Here is a 27,728-nt window from a genome sequence, read left to right on the forward strand (position 1 = left end):
CCCCTCCCTTCCTGAACCTTCCCCACCACATATACACTCAACGCAGGGAGGTTGCTTTGCCATGTTAATGGGCACAAGGGCCTCTTCCCCCACAACTCTGGCCCATATGTGGACAGGGTGCTTATCAGAATCTGTAAACTAACTTTGACAAGGGGGCTAGATCACCCCCCCATTATGTTAATAAGTATGGTAAATATTCTGGTGTGGATATACCTGTCATTGACTTCAGCTTCTACTGTTGATTTCTTAAGGGGAAGCTTTGCCAGACTGATCTACAGTATCTATTGTGAGGGACATGTCTGACATATATAGGTAAATTGTCAGCATCATTCGAGGTCAGTGGAAAGGATCGGCAATACTTTTTTGCCATTGGAGAAGGTAGAGCAGGCCTACTAAAGCAGAAGGATTGGTGATCCTTTAGACTTGGTTCAGCCATCCTGATATTGGCACATCGTTGGTTTATCTATCCAGTTGAATGGGAAGAGAAGCCGGCTTTGTTCTCCCTGGTGTTTCACAGCTGGTTTTCCACTGCACATATGTGAAATGTGCTGCGCAACTGTGTTTTTGGTACTGTAAATGTAATGAGGAAATGTGACTGCGCACATTTACTTGTACATAAAATTTTATTACGTTGACACATTTATTACTGTACACAAAACAATTTTTCTCTTGTAAATTATATTTGTTTTTTAAAATGAGACGTGCGTGATTTTCTGGGTTGTATCTGTCTGTTGCCTAGATCAGTAGTGTTGTGTTTGCTGTAGGTCTGGCCAGGTTTAGCTAAGTGCTGCAGAAAATAGCTAGAAACACAATAGTGGTTCCCCAGCACATGCACTGTCATAATGAGACCACACAGAAGGCAACCCGGCAGGCAGTCCTGTGATGTGAGAGAAGGCTGGTGCTGGCTCTGTATAGCAGCCCTCTTCTGTTTTCATTGTACCAATTACAGTCACCTTCTGAGCATCTGCTAGCTTCATGGTTGTACTACGTCTGTGAGATCAGAAGATGACAAAACAGTTAAAAAATAAAATAATTTGTAGGAATAGTTTGAAGAATTTTCATATGTTAAGAATAGCATGCATATGATATGGGACATCACCTTTTGCTTTATTTCATCTCCAGCGTGGTCAGTAGAATTCTCTTGGATGCAGTTCTATCATGTCTTCTGTATCCTTATAAATGAGATCTGTGCAGCCAATGTAATTGTCTCTTCTATTTTGCAGTGATTCCTATCTGCTATGTCATACTAGTAGTTTCTAAGGACCATGTCACACTAGGGTTCTTATCATTGGCGAGTTGTAAGTAGTTTGTAAGAATTATGTCACACTAGTGGTCTTGCTAGCAGCAATATATTTTCAGAAGGTAATTTTAGTCATGAGGGATCAACTTCATCCATGAGGGATCAACTTCAGCCATTAAAGAAGCGGCGCCACTCTGCTCTGGCCAGCGAAGGAGCGGCGCCACTCTGCTCTGGCCAGCGAAGGAGCGGCGCCACTCTGCTCTGGCCAGCGAAGGAGCGGCGCCACTCTGCTCTGGTCAGCGAAGGAGCGGCGCCACTCTGTTCTGGCCAGCAAAGGGAACAACACCTCTGGCCAACAAGGGATTTTTATTTAATTTTTTGCCCCCTCTGTCAATCCTGTTGCGTGTTAGCGTAAAACGGTCCGTAGAATCAATCACTAGCATTCAAGTAGAATCCATCTTCTACTGCAGGTGATGGCAGTAGTGGTACAGTGTTACTGCTGATCAATCTGCCTGATTTATTGGAATTTAGAATTGAGATGCCAGGAGCTACAATCGGCTGATTTCCCTTCTGTTTTCCGGCTTGTGCGTAGAATAAATTGAGGGATCCGTTTGCCATGAGCTGTAACCGATATAAAGTAATACTTATCTCTGTTCGTAATATAGATTGGGGAAAGCTGAATAGTGATTGAGTGCTCTGGGTTTCAGTCCATCGCTTTCCATAAGGCCACTAAAGGTAAAGTGTCTGAGCTGTTCTGTGATTTACTAATGAGTAGGAATGTGTTATTCATAGGGATGAGTGTGCTATAAAACGGTGTTTAGACAAGGTCTGCGTACAATCAGGACCACTTTATTTAGCTAAAATAAACCACATCAAGCCTGTAATTTCCAAAGTTTGTGGTTTCTTTGTTATCACTGCATTCGTTCTAGTACAAGATTTTGAGGGCTAAACTTTTACGTATGATAATCCTATGCTTTATTAACATAGGTTCTTAACCTGTATGTTTGTGTGAGGGTGTGTATATGTGAAAATAATAAAAAAAAATATGTATACACACACACAGTTGGTCACTCAGTAGTCGGGACCCCACACTTACCCCATCTTGCGGGCAGCTGCTTTCTCGTTCCCCTGCATCTCCTCCCTTCTCCTGGCGGCCAATCATATCTTCTTTCTGCCAATCAGGCAACGGGTCTCAGACCCACTGCCTGATTTGCCAGGAGGAGAATCGGTGTTAAAATTGCAAATATTCATTCACTATTGTCACAAAACCGAGTGGGTTTCGTGCCCCGAGCCACCCATTTTTGGAGCCTCTGGCTCTAATCATGTGTCAGATTGTGAGGGCCTCTCCTGTGCACAACCCTCTTTTGGATCACCTCACAGATTTTTAATCCGATTTTGGTCAGGGCTCTGGCTGGGCCATCCCAAAACGTTTTAATCTTTTTTTCTGGTGAAGCCATTCGTTTGTTGATTTGGATGTACGGTTTGGGTCGTTGTCATGCTGAAAGATGAAGTTCCTCTTCATGTTCAGCTTTCTATCAGAAGCCTGAAAGTTTTTTTGTGCCAATATTGACTGGTATTTGGAACTGTTCATATTTCCCTCTACCTTGACTGACTAAGGCCCCTATTCCAGCTGAAGAAAAATAGCCCCAAAGCATGCTGCTGCCACCACCATGCTTCACTGTGGCTATAGTGTTCTTTTGGTGAAGTGCAGTGTTGTTTTTCCACCAAAAACATCTCTTGGAATTATGGACAAAAAGTTCAACCTTGGTTTCATCAGACCATAACACATTTTCCCACATACTTTTGGGAGACTTCAGGTGTGTTTTTGAAACATTTAGCTGGGCATCTATGGGGCTGTCTTGTGAGTCGGTGGATTTCCTTTATTTAAAGTTACTAAACCCAGAACAGTAAAACCAGTCTGTATATGCAGCAAAGCATGCTTGTTGTACTTGCTGTGGAACCTAAGGGGTTAATCCTGTGCATTGTGTAAAAGACTGTTTTGATCCTGTCTTCTCTGACCCCCCCCCCCCCCCCCCTTTTACTGTCCCCAATCCAGAGCCTTGGAGGCACTCTGCACATGCTCAGTTTGGTGTGTGTTGCTAGAGTTTGGCTCTGTGCTCTACCAAGAAAAAACAATCAGCACTGTCCAGATAGAGGGTCAGGGGTCCTGCAGCCTCATAGGACAATCAGAGGAGAATGAAAATGCTTCCTACAAGCTTTGCCAGACATTGATAGATGTCACAAGACTTCTATATACTGCTAATGAGAAAAGGTTTACTGGAATAATTGCATTTCCATGTTCTGTGTACTGTGGGAGAGCATATATAGTAAATGCAGGTTCTGAGTTTAGTAACCCTTTAAATAAAAAGCCAGGTTGCACCCATCACAATCTACTCCATAAGGATTTTGAGGTGAAGTCGCAGATAAGGTCTTTCTTTCCAGATATATTTGCAATTTTGTACTGCGTCTTAAACTCCAGCAGCGAGAGAAGTTTGCTCATTGCAGTGTTGGGTTGGTCAGTTTTATGGTTACCCATGTTGGAATTGGGAGTCTGTTGCATTGTAAAACATTGTATAGGATGACCATTAAACGGACTCTGCAAATTGTGTACATTTCCTTTGTGTCAGATCAGTTTACTCAGGGCTGTACGATCTTTTGCCTCTTGCTGAGATTATTAATGCCACATGAGAAATGCTATTACCTTTTGTTTGTCTCGTGTGTATTTTTATGGTGTTGGGTGACACGAACCATGGCCACCCACCTTTTGCAATTAGTTTTCCCAAACCATGAGATTAGGGCTTTTTGGTTTTTTTACTTCTGTTAATCTTTTTATTTATTTTGTTGTATGTCCATATTGTACTATATACCGGGGGCCATATATACTGCAGCAATGTCATTTCAGTATGTATCATTGTGGTCTTCATTGCTTGGTTGAGTGAAACAGCTTGTGGCAGCAGAGTTGAGAGATTTTATATATATATATATATATATATATATATATATATATATATATATATATATATATATATATATATATATATATATATATATATATATATATATATATATATATATATAATATATATATATTACAGACCAAAAGTTTGGACACACCTTCTCATTCAAAGAGTTTTCTTTATTTTCATGACTATGAAAATTGTAGATTCACACTGAAGGCATCAAAACTATGAATTAACACATGTGGAATTATACATAACAAAAAAGTGTGAAACAACTGAAAATATCTTTCATATTCTAGGTTCTTCAAAGTAGCCACCTTTTGCAGCAGACACATCTCTAGAACTGGTAAGAGGAGACTGTGTGAATCAGGCCTTCATGGTAGAATATCTGCTAGGAAACCACTGCTAAAGAAAGGCAACAAGCAGAAGAGACTTGTTTGGGCTAAAGAACACAAGGAATTGACATTAGACCAGTGGAAATCTGTGCTTTGGTCTGATGAATCCAAACTTGAGATCTTTGGTTCCAACCCCCGTGTCTTTGTGCGACGCAGAAAAGGTGAACGGATGGACTCTACATGCCTGGTTCCCACCGTGAAGCATGGAGGAGGTGTGATGGTGTGGGGGTGCTTTGCTGGTGACACTGTTGGGGATTTATTCAAAATTGAAGGCATACTGAACCAGCATGGCTACCACAACATCTTGCAGCGGCATGCTATTCCATCCGGTTTGCGTTTAGTTGGACCATCATTTATTTTTCAACAGGACAATGACCCCAAACACACCTCCAGGCTGTGTAAGGGCTATTTGACCAAGAAGGAGAGTGATGGGGTGCTGCGCCAGGTGACTACCTCTTGAGAATGCCAAGAGTGTGCCAAGCAGTAATCAAAGCAAAAGGTGGCTACTTTGAAGAACCTAGAATATGAAATATATTTTCAGTTGTTTCACACTATTTTGTTATGTATAATTCCACATGTGTTACTTCATAGCTTTGATGCCTTCAGTGTGAATCTACAATTTTCATAGTCATGAAAATAAAGAAAAAACTCTTTGAATGAGAAGGTGTGTCCAAACTTTTGGTCTGTACTGTGTGTGTGTGTGTGTGTATGTATGTATGTGTATATGTGTATGTATATGTATATATATATATATATATATATATATATATATATATATATATATATATATATAAATTACACACACACACAGTATCTCACAAAAGTGAGTACACCCCTCACATTTATGTAAATATTCTTTTATATCTCTGTGACAACACTGAAGAAATGGCATTTTGCTACAATGTAAAGTAGTGGGTGTGCAGCTTGTATAACAGTGTAAATGTGCTGTCCCCTCAAAGTAACTCAACACAAAGTCATTAATGTCCAAACTGCTGGCAACAAAAGTTGGTACACCCCTAAGTGAAAATGTCCAAATTGGGCCCATTTAGCCATTTTCCCTCCCTGTGTCATGTGACTCGTTAGCGTTACAAGGTCTCGGGTGTGAATGGGGTGCAGGTGTGTTAAATTTGGTGATATCGCTCTCTCATACTGGTCACTGGATGTTCAACATGGCACCTCATGGCAAAGAACTCTGATGATCTGAAAAAAAAAGAATTGTTGCTCTACATAAAGATGGCCTAGGCTATAAGAAGATTGGCAAGACCCTGAAACTGAGCTGCAGCATGGTGGTCAAAACCATACAGTGGTTTTAACAGGACCGGTTCCACTCAAAACAGCCTCGCCTTGGTCGACCAAGTAGTCCCAGTCTCCCCAAACACACCTCCAAGATGACCACTGCCTTGCTAAAGAAGATGAGGGTAAAGGTGATGGACTGGTCAAACATGTCTTTGGACCTAAACCCTATTGAGCATCTGTGGGGCATCCTAAAATGGAAGGTGGAGGAGCGCAAGGTCTCTAACATTCACCAGCTCTGCGACGTTGTCATGGAGTGGAAAAGGGCTCCAGTGGCAGCCTGTGAAGCTCTGATGAACTCCATACCCAAGAGGCTTAAGGCAGTGCTGGAAAATAATGGTGGCCACACAAAATATTGACACTGTGGGCCCAATTTGGACATTTTCACTTGGGGGTGTACTCACTTTTGTTATCAGTGGTTTAGACATTAATGTCAGTGTGTTTTATTTTGAGGGGATAGCAAATTTACTGTGTTATACAAGCTGTACACTCACTAGCTCACTACTTTTACATTGTAGCAAAGTGTCATTTCTTCAGTGTTGTCACATGAAAAGATGGAATAAAACATTTACAAAAATGTGAGGAGTGTACTCACTTTTGTAAAATGCTGTAAAAGGCAAAATCTAGTGTATTTTCAGTTGCATTTTTAGTTACATTTTAAAAGCCAGTATGGATACTCGCCCAGCCATCGGATCCAACGTTGTCCCGCTGACAACTTTCTGTGACCAGACACAGCTCGGTCCCGCACTGCCATCTTACTGGTAATGCCATCGAAAACTCGCCGGCTCTTTCAGATTCAGCCGGCAGGGCCTCTAGATTACGTGCCGCTAGGCCCGCCCGCCCCCTCCTACTGTCGGCTGTGCCTATTGTACACTGAAGCTAGCTACTGGAGAGGATCATGTGACCAAACTGCCCTCAGAATAGGTAAGTATAGACATCTTCCCTTTCACAGGGTAGAAAGAATAGGCTTAGAATGGTGGTGGGAGCAAAAATTGGTATAGATAGTATTTGATTGGAGTTCTACTTTAAAGGTTTGTCATGTTCCCCTTTTTTCCTTCTTTCCTCCAGACTGTACATATTAAAAAGGAACTTCAGCTTGCCCCCCTTAATTTTTTTCTCTATACCCCTGCTTACCTGGTGTGTTGTAGGCACACTATGGATACTCACCCAGCCATCGGATCCAACGTTCTTGTCCCGCTGACAACTTTCTGTGACCAGACACAGCTCGGTCCCGCATTGCCATCTTACTGGTGATGTCGTCAAAAGACTCGCCGGCTCTTTCAGGTTCAGCCGGAAGGGCCTCTAGATTACGTCCCGCTAGGCCCGCCCGCTCCTACTAGCTGAAGGGAAGACTCCAGGCCTCCTGGGATATGTGACATGCATATCCCAGGTGACCCAGTGAGCGCTATGCACGTCATTCATCTAGGCGAATGACGTGCACGGAGGGGCAGGCCACACTTTTATGAAGAAAAAAAAAGTAATGTAGGCGGAAAAAAAATACCCTATTTGGGAACACAAGGTCCGCTTTAAGGGCCAGATCCACAAAAGGGATACGCAGGCGTATCTGCTGATACGCCCTCGTATCCCTGTTTCTATCTATGCGGCTGATTCATAGAATCGGTTACGCATAGATATTCCTAAGATCCGGCAGGTGTAATAGTTTTACACTGTCGGATCTTAGGATGCAGTACCGCGGCCGCCGCTGGGGGCATTTCTCGTCGAAATTCCGCGTCAGGTATGCAAATTAGCACTTGCGGAGATCCACAAAGGTTTTTCCCTTCGTTAAGTCTCCGTAAGTGTTAGTTTGCCGTCGCAAAGATGGGACTGCTTTAACAAAGTGTAAAGTTAGTACACCATGTAAAAGTATACCCGTCTTTCCCGCTTCGCTGTCAAATATCTTTTTACATTTTTTTTTTTCCCGCCGCGATTCACAAAACTCGACGTAACGCAAAGCACGTCGGGAGCATGCGCAGTACGTCCGGCGCGGGAGCGTGCCTAATTTAAATGGGACTCGCCCCATTAGATTGGGCACGCCTTGCACCGGACGGATTTAAGTTACACCGCTGCAAATTTCTAGGTAAGTGCTTTGTGGATCGGGCACTTAGGTAGAAATTTTGCGGCGGTGTAACTTAAATCGGAATATTTAAGTTGCGCCCGCTGGCTGTGGATCTAGCCCTAAGTTTTTTGCAGTCTCTTCTGATATGTTTCACCATTTTGCCTTTCACCATTTTTGTTGCCAGTCTCTGAATTTGTTATAATCCAGAGACAGACAGCATAAGTAGTAAAGGTCTGCTTTGGGATGATTGCCCCTTTTATTCTAAGCAGAATGTTTGTAGCACTAACATGACGACACGTCTTGATGCATTTGGTGTATTACTTGACTGTTTAGAGTTAGCTGACTTTATCATGGGTTGTGTGGTGGTCACCGATACTTTCTTTCAGCATCGTTGTCCTGGATTAATTTCTGACCACAAACATTACCTGTGCGGATTTTGTATGGTCTCTATGCCATTTTGCATGTTAAATGTGCCAGAAAGAAACGGAGAAAGTGCAGTCCAAGGCAGAAACGTCACTTCCAGTTTCTATGGCATTTATCTCAGAGAATTCCACCCACAGCTTTTAAAAAACACGCCAGGAGGTTTAGTTGTCACATGACCAAAGAAATAAATCGCAAAAAAAAATATTTTCAGACAACTTTTAATTATTTTAACGGCAAATATGAAAAATCAGTTGTGTAAGTGCAATTGGGCTGTTTTTTTACACTTTGCCTTTTCTTCTACTTAAAAAAAGGAAGTTTAGGTATGGCAGATTTTGCATATGGCACTTTTTAATGAATGTGCCTTACATGTGAAATTCCAAAGGAAGCTGGAAACCGCTGTAGTAGGCATTACTACTACAGTAATTGCTGCAAGCTTCCTGTTTCCCTGCTGAGCGGCTGCCCTGCTGCATAGAGAACACAGGAGGTTGCTTGCTCAGCACTGGCACCATTCAGGGAACACAGCATTCACTAATTGGGTGAGGTGGACAGAAGGGGTGGTGACTTCCCAATTTCCATCTCTTCCAATAGTAGGACGCTTTGCATTCTTTGATAAAATGCTAAATATTGTCTGAATGGCGTCTGTGAAAATTTGTCAATTTCTTGTGTTCAGTAAAGACAGGACACAGAAGGTAGCGGCCTACCGATACTAGTATCGGTATCGGGACCGATTCCGAGTATTTGCGGGAGTACTTGTACTCCCGCAAATACCCCCGATACCGAAATAGAATACTTTCACCCCCCCACCGCCGTTACGCCGCATCCCCGCTACCGCCGACTGGGTAATACGGGCGGGGAACATTACAGCTTTCATTTGAATAGCTGTAATGATTCGCGTCGTGTATAGACACTCCCCCTTGCTCGGGTGAACTGTCCAATCCCGAGCAAGGGGGAGTGTCTATACGCAGCGCGGCGCGAATAATTACAGCTATTCAAATGAAAGCTGTAATGTTCCCCGCGCGTATTAACTAGTCGGCGGCAGCGGGGATGCGGCGGGATGCAGGTAAGGGGGACATGGCTGGATATGGGGGGGGGGGAGACATGGCTGGATATGGGGGGGAGACATGGCTGGATATGGGGGGGGAGACATGGCTGGATATGGGGGGGGAGACATGGCTGGATATGGGGGGGGAGACATGGCTGGATATGGGGGGGGGGGGAGACATGGCTGGATATGAGGGGGGGGAGACATGGCTGGATATGAGGGGGGGGAGACATGGCTGGATATGGGGGGGGGGGGGACATGGCTGCATATGGGGGGGGAGACATGGCTGCATATGGGGGGGGGAGACATGGCTGCATATGGGGGGGGAGACATGGCTGCATATGGGGGGGGAGACATGGCTGCATTTGGGGAGACATTTAAAAAAAAAGTATCGGTATTCGGTATCGGCGAGTACTTGGAAAAAAAGTATCGGTACTTGTACTCAGTCCTAAAAAAGTGGTATCGGGACAACCCTAGTAGCGGCAATCCCTGTGGTAGGCACAGTGCCTTCCAGCTTTCATGAGGATCCCACAGGTATGGTACTTACTTTGGACGAAGCTGGACCAATGTAATCAAGTAAAAATCGGCATTCCTAAACTTTAGCTTTAAACATCATCCCTAAAGTCCACGTGTCTGCAACTTTGGGTCCATTGGATTTTCCCTTATAGGGTGAAGATTGTGCAGCTGCTCTATGAACTCTATGAAGTGATGCAGAATATGTTCGCACTATATAAAAGAATAAAAAAAAAATCATGGAGCTTTCTTGCAGATCAGCACGCATATGGTAGTATTCTGGGGATTTACTATGTTTTTCCTGTCCAGCTTGTCGAAATAGCTTCCACAAACAACACGTAGAAGGTAACTGGAGCCTTTCAGTTGTTCATTGTTTTCCTAAAGGTCATATTTGAGAAGAGCTATTTCACCACTGGAAGTCATCCCAAATCACATCTGGTCTTCTGGAGAGGATTACTAGTGCTGTGTGACTAATAAAGCTCTTTAATGCTGGAACTAATGCTGATTTCCACTGTGACTTTCTGTGCTCCTTGGTGAAAGTACAGCTCAATAATTGCTAAGGAGGCCAAACTTTCCTCAGGTGCCGACAGCCCCGGGATCCCATGTGCATAGTACAAGGAAAACCTAGCTTTGCCCATTTTACATTAACAATGGTGGTACCAATGGCAACCAATTGTTTACTTATGTATTCTTATGGTGGACATACACGCATTGATTTCATCAACTGAATGATCAAATGGAGTTGATCTGCCGGGGCAGAAAAATTATTGATCTTGGATACTTTTTTTTATGATTTCAATCGTGTTTCAATTGATATTATGAAATTGCATGGGGAAAACAAAGATGCAATTGATTGCAATCGAATCTTCTAACTTACATTTGATGTTCATAGTTCATCGGGAACCAGATGACATTCATGCAGGGTGTGTACAGCTTTACCTTTTTAAACTACAAAAATGTTTTTATGCAAACACTTTAAACCGTAATCTGGGTTATCAGGATATCCGTGCAGATATTTTTGCTTTCACATGCCTTCATGATTGGGTTTTTTGTTCTATTTCAAAACATTTTTATAGTTGACAAAAGGATACACTGCTCTAATTTTACTTTGTGTATTATTTGCACAGTCATTTTCAGTCTTTTTGATTTCTGAAGTTATGTTGGCCTCTAAATTCTTAGACCCGGATAGTTAATGCAGTCTTATTGTAATCTCATTTTACAGTAATTGAATGTGGCTGATAAACGGTGGTCCTGCATTAGTCTTGAGGGCATTGAACGGGTCAGCACATAATTAATAGTGTAGCCAAGATCAGCTAATTGAAGGTCATGCTGTAGATCAGGGTACAGACCACCCTGGTACACGTGCCCTCTTGTTTGAAGGCATCGTTCTTGATTCATTACTCTTGTGTTTACTTAAAAATGATTGTGCTAATGTAACTGATTGATGAGTTACACCAGGGAAAATTTAATTTTTAAGTGTTCCAATTCAAGCCGTGGTGATCAAGTGTGGACTTTCCAGCTGTCCTCAGTTACAGAGCTTGGTGGATTTACTGTGTTTTTTTTTTTCTTTAAGATATTTTAGTGGCTTATTGGGTAACTTGCAGTTTGAGAAATGTCTTGTTGGGTGAGCCGATAATGGTTGGCCTTCTACCTTGCTAACATATTGTGCATTTAAAGTGTATGGCCTGGATTCACGTAGATGCGCGTAACTTTGTGCGGGCGTAACGTATCCTATTTACGTTACGCCTCCGCAACTTTTACAGGCAAGTGCCGTATTCTCAAAAGAAAGTTGCAGCGGCGTAGCGTAAATAGGCCGACGTAAGCCCGCCTAATTCAAATTGTGAAGAGGTGGGCATGTGTTATGTACATTAACCATGACCCGACGTGATTGACGTTTTTAATGAACGGGGCATTTGCCGTCCGTGGAATATCCCAGTGTGCATTGCTCCAAAGTACGCCGCCAGGACGTATTGGTTTCGACGTGAACGTAAATGACGTCCAGCCCCATTCACGGACGAATTACGCAAACAACGTAAATTTTTCACAATTCGACGCGGGAACGACGTCCATACTTAACATTGGTACACCGCATGTACGCCACTATATAGCAGAGGTAACTTTACGCCAGGAAAAGCCTAACGTAAACGGCGTATCTGTACTGCGTCGGCCAGGCGTACGTTCGTGAATTTGCGTATCTAGCTGGTTTACATATTTCTAGGCATAAATCAGCGTACACGCCCCCTAGCGGCCAGCGTAAATATGCAGTTAAGATCCGACCGCGTAAGAGACTTAAGCCGGTCGGATCTAATAGAAATCTATGCGTAACTGATTCTAAGAATCAGGCGCATAGATACGACCGCTCAGATTCAGAGGTACGACGGCGTATCTCCTTTGAGAATCTGGGCCTATGTGTTTTTAATTTCAGAAACCCCCAACCTAAATTAAAATTAGGTGGCTTATGGTGCCTGGGGTCACCTTTTAGCTATCTTCAGGAAGCCCCAAATTTCAGAGTGCTCCATTATGTACATTCCAACTTTAAAGACCAACCCAGGGCATACAACTCCCTCCTTGTTACTACCTTTTAGCTGAATGCTGGAATGCAAAAAAAAACTTTCTAAATACCCTTGTAACCAAACCTGCTGCCATGCGACTTCTGGGTCCCAATCTTCACTCCTCTTCTGTTTTGTTCTGATGGGGTCCTCCATTGGGTGTCCACTGCCTGAATGATGTGGACACTTTCTATTGGCTGCCCAGCAGTGGGGTTCTTTCAAAATTCGAAAGAGAAGTGACATTGAGAGATAATGAGGGATTATTCGTAATTAAAATGGCATTGTCAATTTATGCAGCGCTTTACATAACTGGAGGAAACCCACACTAGCAGAACATGCAGACAAATCAGATAGTGCCGTAAGACAGAGTGGCTGCAATACCACTCCAGGTGATACAGTAGCTGTACTGAAATTCTGAACTGAAAGACTTTCAAAATGTGTGCAAACGAGGTGACTGCACTCCAATCTTCAGAAATAGAAATGCTTTAATTGTAAAAATCCACGCATAATATCACTAGGCCACAATACAACAGGACTATAGCAGCAAGGTTAACATGTTTCACAAACTAAATCGCGGTCATCTCTTTTGCACATACTTTGACAGATAGTGCCGTGGTTGGTATTCGAACCAACGACCCCAGTGCTGCTAGGCGTGTTAACCACTTAGCCCATCCCTGCATGTTTGGATCAGCAGTCCCCACAGCAGGAAACGGCAGTTGGACTGGAGTTGGATTGGACTTGGGTGAAAATATCTTGCATCGCCATTTAAGTTGCGATAAAAAAAAATCCATATGTTGATAGGTTAGAGGGGGTGGGAGTTTTAACCAGAGCTGTACTTTAAGGAACATGAGAAAATATGTAGGCTGCCTTTGTCTCTAGAAATTGCCTGGCTGTTCTGTAGGTCCACAGGTTTTCATTTTCTCAGGCACTCACCTGGAACAGATCACTGACTTCACTAATTACATGCTTGTTTCAGGTCATTGACTAAAACTATTGAGGTCAGAGACCGGCAGACAACTTTTTTTGTTTTTTTTGGAGGTAAACAATGGCAGACTGTTTGTCTCAATGCTCAGGCGAAAGGGCATGAATTGGCTTGAGAGAAGAAACTGAGGTCAGTATCTGAAGAATAGAGCAGCCTCGGTTTGACCGTTTTCCAGGCTGTTATAGTCATCAATTGTAGTGTTAGTTTGAGTTTATTTAATTGACAACCTTTATTGACCAACTTTAGTTAAGGTGCAAGATATTCAAAGGTTCCAAAAGTTTGTATCTTACAGTTACTTACTGTTTGTTTGTTCTTTTCAGAATGAAGAATTAACGGCATTTTTAACCTACGATGGGACTACAGAACACCTCTCCTTGTGTTATGTAGAAGCAGAGGTGGTCTCCTGTAGTTTCAGCCTATAAAAAAAAAATGAAAACTCCGCTATAAATACGGTTGATTCTGACTTTTAAATTAAGGACACTGTCCAGGTATCCCACGATGTTGGCACCCCTAACCGATTCCTCAATCGGCTATGGGTGCAGGCATCTTTACGAAGGCAAACAGGAAGTGAAGCCAAGTCGATTCGTAGCCTGTTTCCTACTGCGCATGCATGAGTCGCGTTGTGCTTTCTGAATGTTCCTGCTGTCTTCTGGGGCCTGTGGGTCTAAGGAAGGAGGGCGGCCCAGAAAATTCATAATCGCTGTCCTGCGATCTTAACCAGAAGTGGGAAATGGGTACCAGGTTTTGACAGGTGTCCGCCCCCCCAAAGTGCCAAATGTGGTTGGAGGGGGGAGTGCGAGTAAGTGGAGCTTCCCTTTTTGGGTGGAGCTCCACATTAACGCTTGCAACATTGGGGGACCCAACTGTAAGGCCCATGATTCCAGAATTGCGGCAAAGCGCGGGATACATTTGCAATGCCATTATTTCTCAATGGCACCCTAAACGCGATGCGATTTACGACAAATCGCGGTATGCGTGTCACCCAAAAGAAGTTCCCGGAACTAGGTGTGAATGGAGCCTAAGGGTTATTTTCTTCCAGAGCCTAGAGTTCAGCTTATAAATATAAATAGTAAGTAGGGTCATTCTTCTTTTTTTTCAAAATAAATATTGATAAATTCCAAAGGACCAAAATTTGTGTTTTCTCTCTCCAGTTGCTGATCCCAGCAGCTGACATTCACACCCAGCACTCTGACATACATTCCTCTTCACGCGGAAGCCCAAGCTCAGACATCGTTTTTCTGTTCACTATGAAATGTGACAGATGTGTTTTCAATCTGTACACCCAACTTCCCATGCCTGTGTTCACATGCATAAGCTGTGACTTCCAGAATGAGTAAGACCATTGTAATCCACTGTATATTAACCTGGACAGGGGCCAGGTATTCACCAGTGTGACGGCTCTATGTTTTGTCTCTCTTCTCCCCCCAGCAGAGTGTGCCGGTAGAATGGCAGACTCGGATAGTGAAGCCCCGTAGTAGACTAGTATAGAGATGCCTGTCAGGGGAAAGCACTGAAATGAAAAAATGAATCCACATTGCGCAGTTGCAATAAATACAGTTAACACTTTGTTCTACTTTTAACGTGAGGGAGCAGCTATTAGACAGCTGAGAACCTAATGCCATAGAAAAGTGTCTGTGGCCACCCCTTAGATCATATGATGGATAGATTACACTTATTACTCCTGTAGGGAGAATTTTTTTTCTGATTGGCCAATTTTCCAGGCAGAAGCTGTCACGGGAACCGAGATTCAAGTCCTTGTGTGTGTTGTATGGCAGTTACAGGCATGCATACTCTATATTTTTTTTTAAAGCATGCACTAGGTAGAGGCCTTGTTGAGCAAGGAATCGCGGGTCTAAAAAATGTTTTGACCTTTGGGAATCCTTTGTCCAAACCCTACCAGTTGGGTACTCAACAGTCTATAATGAAGTGTTTCCAATGTACTCGGTGGTATCGAACTAGATTGCTATTCAACGATCCTTCAATTGATTCTGTATCCTCCACCTAATTGTAAATATCTGTTAAACCTGTTAATTTAAGATCTCCTCCCTTTCCATTGCCATTTTCATTTTCAATTCTTTCTTCGGTCAAATCTTGCGTCTGCTGACATTGTTAAATGCGTTCGCACCTAAAAAAAAAAAAAAGCTTTAGCTAGACTTGGGAGAAGTAAATGTCTGTACAAGCTTTTGTTTTTCGGCCAATGAATTTGTTGGGAAGATTTAATCTTGCTTCCTGTGCCTGTGACCGCAGGACAAGAGATGAGAAGAACGGTTGCCACCAAGACAGGCAGAAATGGGCTGTAATAATAACCAACAGTTGTAACTTGACAGAAGCTTTAATCTTTTCCCATTTATTAAATGTTAGAGGATGTAAACCCTGATGGGTTTTACTTCCTTTCTTGTTCCCTGCAAAGCAAAAGCATAATGGGCTAGTATGCATCGCGAGGAGGGCCGTTCCTTCACAGCGCATGCACCAATGACATTGGCTATCTACAAGGTAAATATCTCCTAAACGGCCATGAGCATTAGAACACATACTGTACTTTGAAAGGAATGGCCACTTGGCCTCTGTTGACTTGTAATTCTAACATTGCATCTTTTGGAGCTTGGAGGGGATGAGCATAGGATTTTGATTATCATTGTGCCCTCTCATGATTGTTAGCAGCAGGTGACCAATATTTATTGAAAATTTGTAATAAAGAAACATTAGGTCATCCACCTGTTGTGCAGTGGGGGAATGTTAATTACAAGAGTGACTGAGCAAAAGTAGAAATGTTTTGGGGCGCTAAAACAGTTCGCTTGTATGTACAGCTGCATGATTCTGGGAAAAATGAGAATCGCTCATTTTTATTTTGCTTAGAATAAAGTTCACGATTCTGAATAACTTTTTTTATTTGAAAGATTTGCAACCCCTGAACATTAGGTTATCAAACAAGATGGCAATAAAATAAGGCATAATACTTAAAACTACAAATTTAAGGAAATGTAATGAAAAATAATATAATTGTACTCGCCAATTGCCGATACCTAGTGCAGCTTTTTTGTTTACACTTCAGCGGTCAGCAATGGTACAAAGCATTATACCGTTATTTTACAAATGAAATACCGTATTTATCCGCATATAACTCGTACAGGCATATAACACGCATCATAACTTTAGGAGAGACGTTTCAGGAAAAAAACTTTCCACAGCCCCCTGCATATAACACGCAGGCACAGTTTACCCTCTATTTTCAGGGTAAAAAAGTGAGTGTTATACACCAATAAATACAGTACATTTATTATTTTAAATTTTGCGCTTTTTTTTTATGTGAAATGTGTAAATATATGTTAAAGGTGTAAAAATATTAATGAACAAAGCAAACAAAAAAAAGTTTAATTATCAATGTTTTATAAAACAGAAGTAAAAAAAAAAAATAATCGGTAGGAAAATACCAATTAAAGGGAGAAGGGGAATAAGGAGGTAATAAGGCCGATTAGAGTAAATTAAGGGTTAACAAGGAGTTAAACAGAGGAACAATTTAACCACTTGCCGATCGCCTTCCGCATATATACGGCGGCTCGGCTGCGCAAACCGACATGCCTGTATGTCGGTCTGTGGATGTGGTGGCGCGGGTGCCTGTCACGCACTGCAGGAGCTCACCTGTAGGTTCGGTGGACTCTGTTCGTCAGCCACCTGCGATCGCGGTGAAGAGAGGCAGAACAGGGATCTGCCTATGTAAACAAGGTGGATGCCTGTTCTGACAGGGGAGAAGAGAGAGAGATCAACTGTCCTAGTGATCAGGAACAACGATCTCACTACTCCCAGTCAGTCCACCCCCCCCCCCCCCCCCGACAGAAGTGGTTAACAAAATACAAAAAAAAAGTATTTTTTTTCCTTACAAGGTTGCTCTAAACTGACTAATTTGCAGACTGAAGTTTATCCCTTTTTGATCTGTAAATGATCAAACAGAACAATACAATGTTTCTTTATCTTTCTCTTTCAGCTGTGGAAAAACATTGCCGGCTGCCTTTTTTTTTTTTTTTAAGTTGTGAGCAGGGAACTCTGCACTTCTACATGAATCGTGGAAATGCTGGATTAAGATCGTGGGGGGGGGGGGGGGTTTGAAGCAATATCGCAAACTTTTAACGGTTAATTGTGCAGCTCTTTTATGTATATTCGGACTGCAGGGACAAAAAAATAAAAACATTCTCTGCTGCAGCCGTGACTTTGCAAAACACAGATATTACCTTGTAAAAATGATCACATCACTGTGCTATATACTTAGCAGAGCTGTGGTGGGACCTAGAAGGTCCACCAAGTACAAGCTTCCTGCGGGGGGGGAGACGAGACCAGTCACCCTGCACAAGAAGAGAGAAAAGCAGCGACTAGTCTTTATTACAGGAAGCTCCTGCAAATGTTTTATGCTGGAATACCCACAGATCTGAAAATATTTAAGTAAAATACACATGGCTCTTAAATTTAGACATGTTTGCTTAGTTCAGATGTGGCTGTTAAACGGTCTGGCTGATTTGACGAATTGTAATGCATCAGAACCCTTTTAGTAACCCTATTTTTATTTTTTTCTCCTGTTTTTCAGGTCTCTTCCTTATACTTGGCCTTATTCTGTACCCTGCTGGTTGGGGTTCCCAGAAGGTTGTTGGTTACTGTGGACATTATGCCTCAGCGTACAAGCTTGGAGAATGCTCTTTGGGCTGGGCTTTCTACACCGCTATTGGAGGAACCGTCCTCACCTTCATCTGTGCCGTCTTCTCCGCGCAGGCTGAAATTGCCACCTCCAGTGATAAGGTTCAGGAAGAAATAGAAGAAGGAAAAAACCTCATCTGCTTACTTTAACGAGCAGTGATGTACTGACCCTGCAAAGACTTCAAAAAAAGGGATCAACTTGTTTACATGGCCCACAGCGCACATTCGTGGACTAATAATGTTCATAATAACGCCATGCTGCCTTTTCCTGTGTGAGGAGATTGTTAGTGGGACCTAAAGACAAGATGGTGATGCACAACACGCAAAGTGCATCCATATTGACCTGTGTACAGAACTTGCCTATTAGAAGTATTCCCAGTTCTACAAGTCACTTTAAAACGGATTTCTCTTCCCATAGCATAAGGACAGCAATTTATTTCCGTCTGTTTTGTCCACTTTTTAATTTCTTATGTGTGCTATTGTATGTGAGTGTTTTGTGTGAATTTTTAATTTCCTGTAGCCACTGCAGATCTCTGCATACCACTACTATTGATCAAACGTGTCAGGTAACTGGAAATTCTGTGCTTCTGTTCTCTCGTGTGGTTCATTATGTGGTGCCAATGAATGTCTAGAAATTTTAGGTTTGGAAAGAACCACTGCAGTAAATATGGAGGGAATCGCTTGCACACAGTCATTCCGACAGGGCCTTAGCCAGGTGTATTTAGTGCATAATAGATTGCTACCACTGTGATATACTCAAGATGCCAACTTGCAAGCGAATAACCTTATTCCATAAGAGAGCCAAAGAGGCCGCATGTGCCTATTAAAGTGTACCCATTTTCTACATACAGATAATTACCCTTTTGTGTGCTGAGATTTCAGCTTCTCTCCAAATAAGGGGGCCCATTTTACAGATTTTGGAATAAAATAACAAGCAAATCGACTTTTCTGTTTTTTATTTTATAGGATTAGACTCAAAGTTGCAGTTGATGGCGTAGACTCTTCTTCTGTTAAACAAATACAAAAAAAAACGAATTTGATGTTGAGACTATTAAATTGAACCTGTAATTAATTTCAGACTTTTGAAGGTAAAGTCCTACCTAAGCACGAATACCACAAGATACCTGATATCTTTATTAGCCAGAAGAGCGTATTTTGTGCCCCTCTCTGATTTTATTTAAAAGTTTATGCAACACTTTGGCTAAAACCTGCAAACTGCCATTCTGTCCAATAAGATTGCCTCAGTGGCTAGTAAGGCTTTTTTATTTTTTTAATGGACAGGGCATGGCAGCTGTTGGAGCTTACCCATGAAGTCAGACCTTGGAGCACAAAAAAATAAATTTCGGCTATTGTAGGGAAATGCACTCAACTTTCTACATTTTAAATTGAAATATAGGCCGACTTTAGTGGATTTTCCAGGGTTTTCTTTTATGGTATATTGATTCAGTGGACTAAATGGCAATCTAAATTGCCCTTTTATACCCTATTAATGCAAATACATTTAACTGTAATGTACATTAACAAGATGGTTAATCGGGCTATGATAACTTTGACTTGTTGAGGAAGGTACAGTCTGTAGCAGCTATTCCTACCCAGGGTTCTATGAAAACCTAGGGTTCCTCAAGAGATTATTTTATTGCGGTGATGAGTTGACTTCCTGCCTGATGGTGCCTGTATAGTTATGAGCCCACTATCACTGGGCATGGTCAGTGGCCTAAGACCAGTGGATTCTCTGCTCTTCTCTCAAATCAGTAGCACCTGAAACAAAATGATTTTTTTTTTGCTGTCCCTAACGGTGGCATTTTTCACAATGACTGCCAATGTAAGGGGACATTCTTCTTCCAAAATCTAACTGATGATATATCTGTGAGTTGTGGATGTATTCCTTTTGGTGGGGGTTCCCCAAAGTATGAATTTATTTCCAGGGTTCCTCAGGGGTAAAAAAAAGTTGAGAGGCTGGTCTATAGTTTTCTGTGAATTCTAGTCCTGTTGGTACCATGATTAGACAGTTTATCAGAGAATTCTGTATAGTCCCCATAAGAAAGACACTTGCCCAGGGTCATATACTTTTTTTAAAGCCATTAGCTTGCAAACAGTGCAGCTACTTGCCATCACACCTACCAGCAAGTGAGCCTGTAAAGCTGCTGATGGTGTTGGGTGGGAGTCCAGCGGGAAGAGGCTATTGCTTTTATTGGTGTGTCCTTCATTTTCAGCAAGGCATAACATCACATATGCATTGGCTCATGTGGCAGATAGTGTGAGGAGTTCAAGTGGTGCACAAAGGACAATTATAGATGCTGCATTAACAAAGTGCTACCCTCTTCCTTATTCATCCAGCCTGCATGGTCCGCTGTCCCACCTCTTGCCTTAACAGTAAGTGGCGTCTGGGGGTACACTGGCTCTGGTGCTCATCGGATGCTGTGGTAAATTAAGATTTAACATTCAAGCATGCAAAGACACAACTGAATGTATATAAAATATAAGCTTTGGCAATAGCACAATGTGGACACTTGGGGGGCTACAGTAATACATTGCAATGTTTGCTCCCGGGGTCTTTTAAAAGCACAAATTGTGCTTATTTATGTCATTCTGGACCAAATATTTGGTGCTCAGTATTTACAGCAATTCCGTTCTTCCCACTTCACTTTATTAAGCAGGGTCGTAGGGGGTTTATATATAATGTGTCTTTGTGGGGTTTGTTTTGTTCTTTTTAGACCTGGTAATTGTAAAATGTAATTCCAATCTTTCCATGTTCTTAGGCTCTTTGTCATTGATGTGAATAGTGATCTTTTGTCTGGCACAATGGTTTCCTGAAGGTAGTCATTAAGACTGTCAGTATTATCCTTTTGTACAGATAAAGGATCATAATCATATGATTATCAGTGGATATCTGAGAAGGGGGTAGAGAAAAACAGGGCCTCTACTACTTTCTCAGTTTTTGCCCAGCAGCAGTGGGCGGTCCATGTCATCCACTATACAACATGAGAATCTTCTACAATGCTTTGTACACATGAGATGCAGCAAGGATGCCTGCCTCTGATCTATGGGGCTGACATCACTGCATCTTGATTGCAGTCTGGTTTTGAGTCCAATTCAGCGGTTGTTTTAAAATGTATGTCAAGGCAAAATAACATGCCCATTTTCCCATGTAATGATAATTTAAAGACCCTGCATGTACAGAAAAATACTAGTTGATAGGCCAAAAATGCACTCGGCCTGCTGTAGGCCGACAACATCCCAGTTGTTTTTTGCTAAACTGCTCAACCGCTCCCAGAACTCTACAACATTGCTCAACCGCTCTCATTCTTAGAACTCTACAACATTAAAGTAAAGTAACACACACACGATCGGAAATTTCAACAAGAAAACTGTGGGGTTTTTTTTTCTGACGGAATGTTGGCTCAAGCTTGTCTTGCATACACACGGTCACACAAATGTGGTCGCAAAGTCCGACCGTCAAGAATGCGGCGACATACCACATGTACAACAAGCCAAGCAAAATTAAGTTCAATAGCCAGTGCGGCTCTTCTGCTTGATTCTGAGCATGCATGTTTTTTTATGCGTCGGAATTGCATACAGACAATCAGAATTTCCGACCAAGAATTTTTCCTGTCGGAAAATCTAAGAACCAGCTCTATGTCTTGCAAATAGGTCTACTTTGCGAGAGTACCGGGGTCATTCGTCAGGTAGCCAATCCATGGATCTCACACCTTATGAAACAATTTCACCTTATCTTGTACCATTGCAAGTTAACCTTTCATTCAACATGAGCCACGACATTTTGTGTCTAAGCTGGTCGAATGGCAGGGCAGCGGACCTCCAGTTTCTGGCTATAAAGGCAAGGAGCCGCCTTTGGGGCTTGGAGGCCCCCACCACCCACCAAAAAGTCCGATGGGGCCTACACACGGCTGGAATTTCCGACCAAAAACTTGCATCGAACTTTTCTTGTCGCAATTTTCGATAGTGTGTACGTGGCATAAAGGCAAAGCTTTTTTTCTAGTTTTGGATGGAGTGGAGATGGACTAGAACACCTGTCAGTTTTTTGGCCGTCCGTGCCCCCCTTAGGGGGATTTGGCCTTTTTATTTATTCTATTTACCATTTCCTTTGAAAGTGAATGTTGTCCCCAGAAAAGTGATAGAGAGGAAAACCATTGGAGTGTTCTGGTGGGGGGAACACAACAGCTCAGCGGGGTTAGTACAGTGGCTCCTGACCTGAGCTGGGGGTTTTTTTGTGCAGCCCCGTGGGGTGTACCAGGCTTTCCTCTATCCAAAATAAAAAAATAAAAAATGTTCTTATAGTTCTACTTTAAGGGGCTAATCACGCTGGGGTCAAAGATCAGAATTGAGTTAACACAGGAAGTGTGTTGTGGACACAAGATCATTCTGAATTTCTAACAAGATTATCAGTTTTTTTGGACTTGCCAAACGGATATAACAAAATGCTTCCAATGGTTTATTTTGCAGACCATTAGGGGGCAAATAAAAACACCCCATTCTTAGGCTTCGCATATTTCCTAACCTTCTGCACGTGGCAGTGTACATTGGCTTTGTGTCACTCATTAAATATTTTTTTAATTTTGTATTGCCATAAATGTTGGTGTCCTGTGATGACAACACAGTGTGCAATGCTTGCTGTGACCAGCAATCCATCAGCGATTCCTAAGCTGACCAACCATGGATCAAAACTCGGCTGGTTCAGCAGGGACTGGCCAAATTTTTGATCAATGTAGGGGCAAACTGGTTATACACAAGTTGATCTATCAATCGACTTGTGTACAACTAGCCTGTCGGGTTTTTCCTGAATATTCAGTGCCACTAGCTATAGTCAGCAACACTGATCATTGTATTCTGATGGTATGGAAGGCTCCCCACTGTCAGAATACAATACCACAGCAGGAAAGATTCCCCCCCCCCATTCACCTAGAATGTTGTGGAGGGGGAAATCTTTTTTTTTTTTTTTTTCCAACCAGTCGGTTAAAAAGAAAAGGAATCCTGTCTGGCCAGCCTTGGCTCCACATTGACCTGCCATTTATATATGCTGAGCCCATCATCCTCGTGTACACACTGCATAGGCATTTCTCGCCATGGACCTTATCAAAGGTGGATGTGTGGCCAATACCATTAGTTTCACAGATGGCCAAATTCTGAAAGAATAATTAACTGATTTATAATCTTAGGTGAATAGGTAGTTATGGACAATTACTCAACTTTTTCATACAACAGACATTTTGCCTGTTCTCCATGAGAAATAGAGTGAAGAAAAGAGGTCAGATATTCTTTCCGGCGCAGCAGAGTTGCTAATCGTATTGGCATGGGTTTACCTTATTTTCACTGATATTATGTTGTGCTTTTGCCCTATTTACTTCCGCCTCCAGTCTCCAAATAAAGTATGCATAAGCTGTGGAGTCTCAGGGCTTGTCTCCACTTTTGCCTGAGCTGAACCACATAGAAACATGAGGAATATGCTGCACCATTTTATGAAACATATAATGGTTTTGTACATATTTTATTTATTATGATCAGGATTAGGATTTTTTTTTTTTTAGTTAGGCAAATCTAAAATCTTGCACATTAATATTTTTCATTCCTTTCTAGAGCCTGCAAGTTTAGCTTTAGGCTCATTTTCATATATTTACAGGCTCTCATTAGATCTTATGTTGAAAAATGCTTGTTTACAGACCTTAGTATTTCGAACTGAAATTTACCCACACAAGCAGATGGATGACTTCCTCTTTGGATGACTCGGTCCTTTAGTCAGTGTAAAGTCTTAGATCAGGCAGCCATTGCTGTGCAGTCTTTTAACTAACCCATAGTGCTTAGGTCATCCTATGTCGGTTTGTAATTCAAAGGAGTGTATATGAAAAATGCTAAAATAAAATTGAACCAAAAACTTTAAAATGCAATAGTGCAAATAAAATAAAGAATAGAGAAGCACAGACCCTAATGCAGTTATCTGCAAAGTTTTCCCTCGCCCACGGACCAATGGAAGCAGCAAGATCTGAGCACTGTCTATTACCATGTTTTTTGAAGTGACTTTTCTGGACAATTTGGAGTGTTTGAGACTTTAGCGCAACACTGCAATTTATCTGGTTTGTCAATAGTGCAAATGCGAGCTTGCGAACCTATAACTCAGCTCATTCCTAATCCTTGTGTAGATGTCTTCATAGCCTGTTTCCCTAGACCTTATGCTGTTAAAGTGGACTTTCACCCAAAAATTGAACTTCCGCTTTTCAGAACCCCCCCCCCCCCCCCCTCAGGTGTCACATTTGGCACCTTTCAGAGGGAGGATGGTGCAGATATCTGTCTAAGACAAGTATTTGCACCCACTTCCGGGAATACTCTAGTGCATCAGCCCCGCCCCTACCCGCTGTCTTCTGGGAAACGCACTGTTCCCGGGAGAGAGCGGGGACCAGTGACGGCGTGCTGCGCTACTCGCGAATGCGCAGTAGGGAACCGGTCAGTGAAGCCGCAACGCTTCACTTCCTGATTCCCTCACCGAGGATGGCGGCGGGTGCAGCCGAGGGACGAGCAATTGCTCGTCCCTCGGCTGCCGACATCGCGGGCGTTATGGACAGGTAAGTGTCCATATTTTAAAAGTCAGCAGCTGCAGTATTTGTAGCTGCTGGCTTTTAAAAAAAAAACATTTGGTGGAACCTCCGCTTTAACAATTTTCAAACAGCTTTGGAGGGGTCTTTTTGCAGTTGAAACGAATATTGTTTACAATAGTCGCTTGTGTGGTTGGCAATTCTGAGATTGAGTAAGCGCTCCATTTAATGTTTAAAGCCCCATGGAAACCCTGCTGTACAGTCTGGTAGCCCATTGCCATTCTGATTCCTGATCATTTCTCTAGAAGTACTAGGATGTGAAAGCTGATATGATTTCTTATCTCTTCTGATTCCATTCTCCTCCAATATGTCCTGCAGGAACTCTATGTATGTAATCTCTGAGCACTATTCAAAATCAAAGCACAAATCTGAAATCTAACCATCTGTGAGGATGGACAGCCTTTTGTTGTACTTGCCTGGATAATGATTAAACTGTATTATTTACACTCGTTCCTAGAGGGTAGTGAAGGGCAAATCATGTTGTGTCTCGTTTTTTTTTTTTTAGGTTATAGACCGTCTTTGATCTGTGTACACAATTCATGTTATGTTTTATGTGCCATATCCTGTTCATGCAATTCAGAAGACCCGTATCTGAAAAGAGGACAAATGTACCAATCTGTGTAAAATAAAGTGCAATACCCTAAATAACTTTTATAATGAAGTGGTGTGCTATAAAATGTTTGTCCATAAACATTAAAGGCTATCTGCCATGTTGGGCCTCATTCACATGGGTGGCTGTGTCTGTGCAGCCGCTGCATTCCCATTTTACATGCAGCACCTTGCAGCTCCAGCCGCTTAATGACACGGCCCATTCACAGACTATGGGTTTAAGCGCAGGGGTTTAGTTTGCAACATGCATTACTAATAGAAGTTTCTAATTTGTGATATAACATGCCTTCTATGTGTGTCGGCAAAGGGTACCCTTTAACATTCTCGGAGAAGTAAAATGTGTTTGAACCTTTTGTAAATAATCTGTTTTATGAAAGTCACAAATAAAATATGCTTTGATACTGTGAGCTCGGAGTCCTTTGGGAATAAGGACAATCACACTCCTATTAATAAAGTGTTTTTTTGTGTGATTTATATTAAGTGTTCTTTCTTTATCTCAGGTACTTGTATAGCGCTGTCAATTTACGCAACGCTTGACAGATATATTGTACATTCACATCAGTCCCTGCCCCCAAGGAGCTTGCGCTCCAAGGTCCCTAACTCACATTCATACATACACATACTAGGGCCAATTTAGACAGGAGCCAATTGGCCTGTCTTTGTAGTGTGGAAGGAAACCTACACAGACACAGGGAGAAGATGCAAACGCCAGACAGGTAGTTTCATGGTTGGGATTCGAAGCAATGACCCTTTTGCTGCTAGACAGAAGTGCTGACCACTTGGCTACTGTGCTGTCTTAAGTCTAGTACACACTATTTGTTTTTGTTTTTTTATTTCGTTCAACCCAGCAGGTTAAGCGGGGAAAAAAACTGACGGCTCTGGTCAGAGCTGCAGTACTAACAATCCAATATTAGTACAGTGATCTCCCCTGCTGAGCTACTGTGTCCTGATGGGGACGTCCCCCTGCTGGAACACTCTGGTCAGTGCTCTCAGCCATTGGCTGAGAGCGCTGGTCGGCTGCTATTTTTTCCAGCATGCATGTCCAACAGAAGCCGCCTGGCTGCCATACACACAGGCCAAATGTCGGATGTTTTTTCATTGAACTGGCCAATGTACATTTGTCAAATGCAAAGTTTTACTATATAATATATGAGGGGTGGGGGCTTAAACTTTTAGTTTCAATAATTTTAATTGACGTTTTGACAATACAGAGCATGACATTCTCATTGTACAAGATAAGAATAGGGAGTCAGACATTAAATAGTACAATAAGCTTAAGAAATCCTCCTTGTATAACCCAAATGGAGTAGTAATCAATGAGAAATCACAACAAAATTCAACCAAAAGTAAACCTAGCAATTAGGAAGTTTAAGCCAAAGAATAGAAAAAGGCAAAGCAAGACGAGGAAAAGAATAGGGGGGAGGGTGGGTAAAGGGGGAAGGAAGGGAAGGGGGTTAAGGCACCATACCCAGACATCTATGTCTTGCAAATAGGTCTACTTTGCGAGAGTACCGGGGTCATTCGTCAGGTAGCCAATCCATGGATCCCACACCTTATGAAACAATTTCATATTATCTTGTACCATTGCAGTTAACCTTTCATTCAACATGAGCCACGACATTTTGTGTCTAAGCTGGTCGAATGGCAGGGCAGCAGGCCTCCAGTTTCTGGCTATAAAGGCAAGGAGCCGCCTTTGGGGCTTGGAGGCCCCCACCACCCTGTCACCCAACAAAGCCTGTCTTGCTGATTTAGTCAGGTTCATCTGTGTAAAAGTGTATATAAAATTGTAAACCCTGATCCGAAATCTCCTGACTTTTGGCACGTCCACCATATGTGGTAGATAGTACCTTCTTGCCCACAACCTCTGAAACACTTTGAGGAAGCCCCAGGTATAAATGAGGCCAGCCTAACTGGCACCATGTACCATCTTAATAAAACTTTATAATAGAGGTATTAAGTGACTGAGATGCCGTCTCTGATATCGCGTGCCACTGTTCAAGGTCAAAGGTTTCCTGAAGGTCACGTTCCCATTGAAGCATATAGTTCAACTTCGTCGAAACATCAAGATTGTATATACAGCTGATATATGGCCTCTGATTTTGTCATATTGGCTACATAAATGTTCCATGGGCGTGAATGTCGATATATTTCCCTTACGGGCCACACTTTGTAAAAAATTGCGTATTTGAGTATATCTAATGTTCAGAGGATGGCATCTGATATTTGTCCACTAGGGATCGTTCAGATACTATACCCTTGTGATCACAAATCAGCAATGCGTACAAGTCCCTTGTTAGTCCACCAAGCAAATGCCAGGGGAGTAAGACCCAGGGTGAATTCCCTATTCTTCAATAGTGGTGCTAGTGGATTATGGGGTG

At 42.3% G+C, this 27,728-nt stretch overlaps 1 protein-coding gene across 1 annotated transcript in view; it reads left to right on the top strand.

The window, feature by feature from the left end:
- The window catches only part of LHFPL2 (LHFPL tetraspan subfamily member 2), a 149,053-nt gene extending 128,467 nt beyond the window's left edge, over positions 1-20,586 (top strand). Inside the window, exon 4 of the mRNA XM_040340763.1 lies at positions 18,030-20,586. Coding sequence (XP_040196697.1) covers positions 18,030-18,286 — 257 coding nt within the window. The 3' untranslated portion in view covers positions 18,287-20,586. The remainder of the gene's footprint in view (positions 1-18,029) is intronic.
- The last annotated feature ends 7,142 nt before the right edge of the window (positions 20,587-27,728 follow it).

The sequence above is a fragment of the Rana temporaria genome, chromosome 1 (genome assembly GCF_905171775.1).
Source record: "Rana temporaria chromosome 1, aRanTem1.1, whole genome shotgun sequence".
Lineage (NCBI taxonomy): Eukaryota > Metazoa > Chordata > Amphibia > Anura > Ranidae > Rana > Rana temporaria.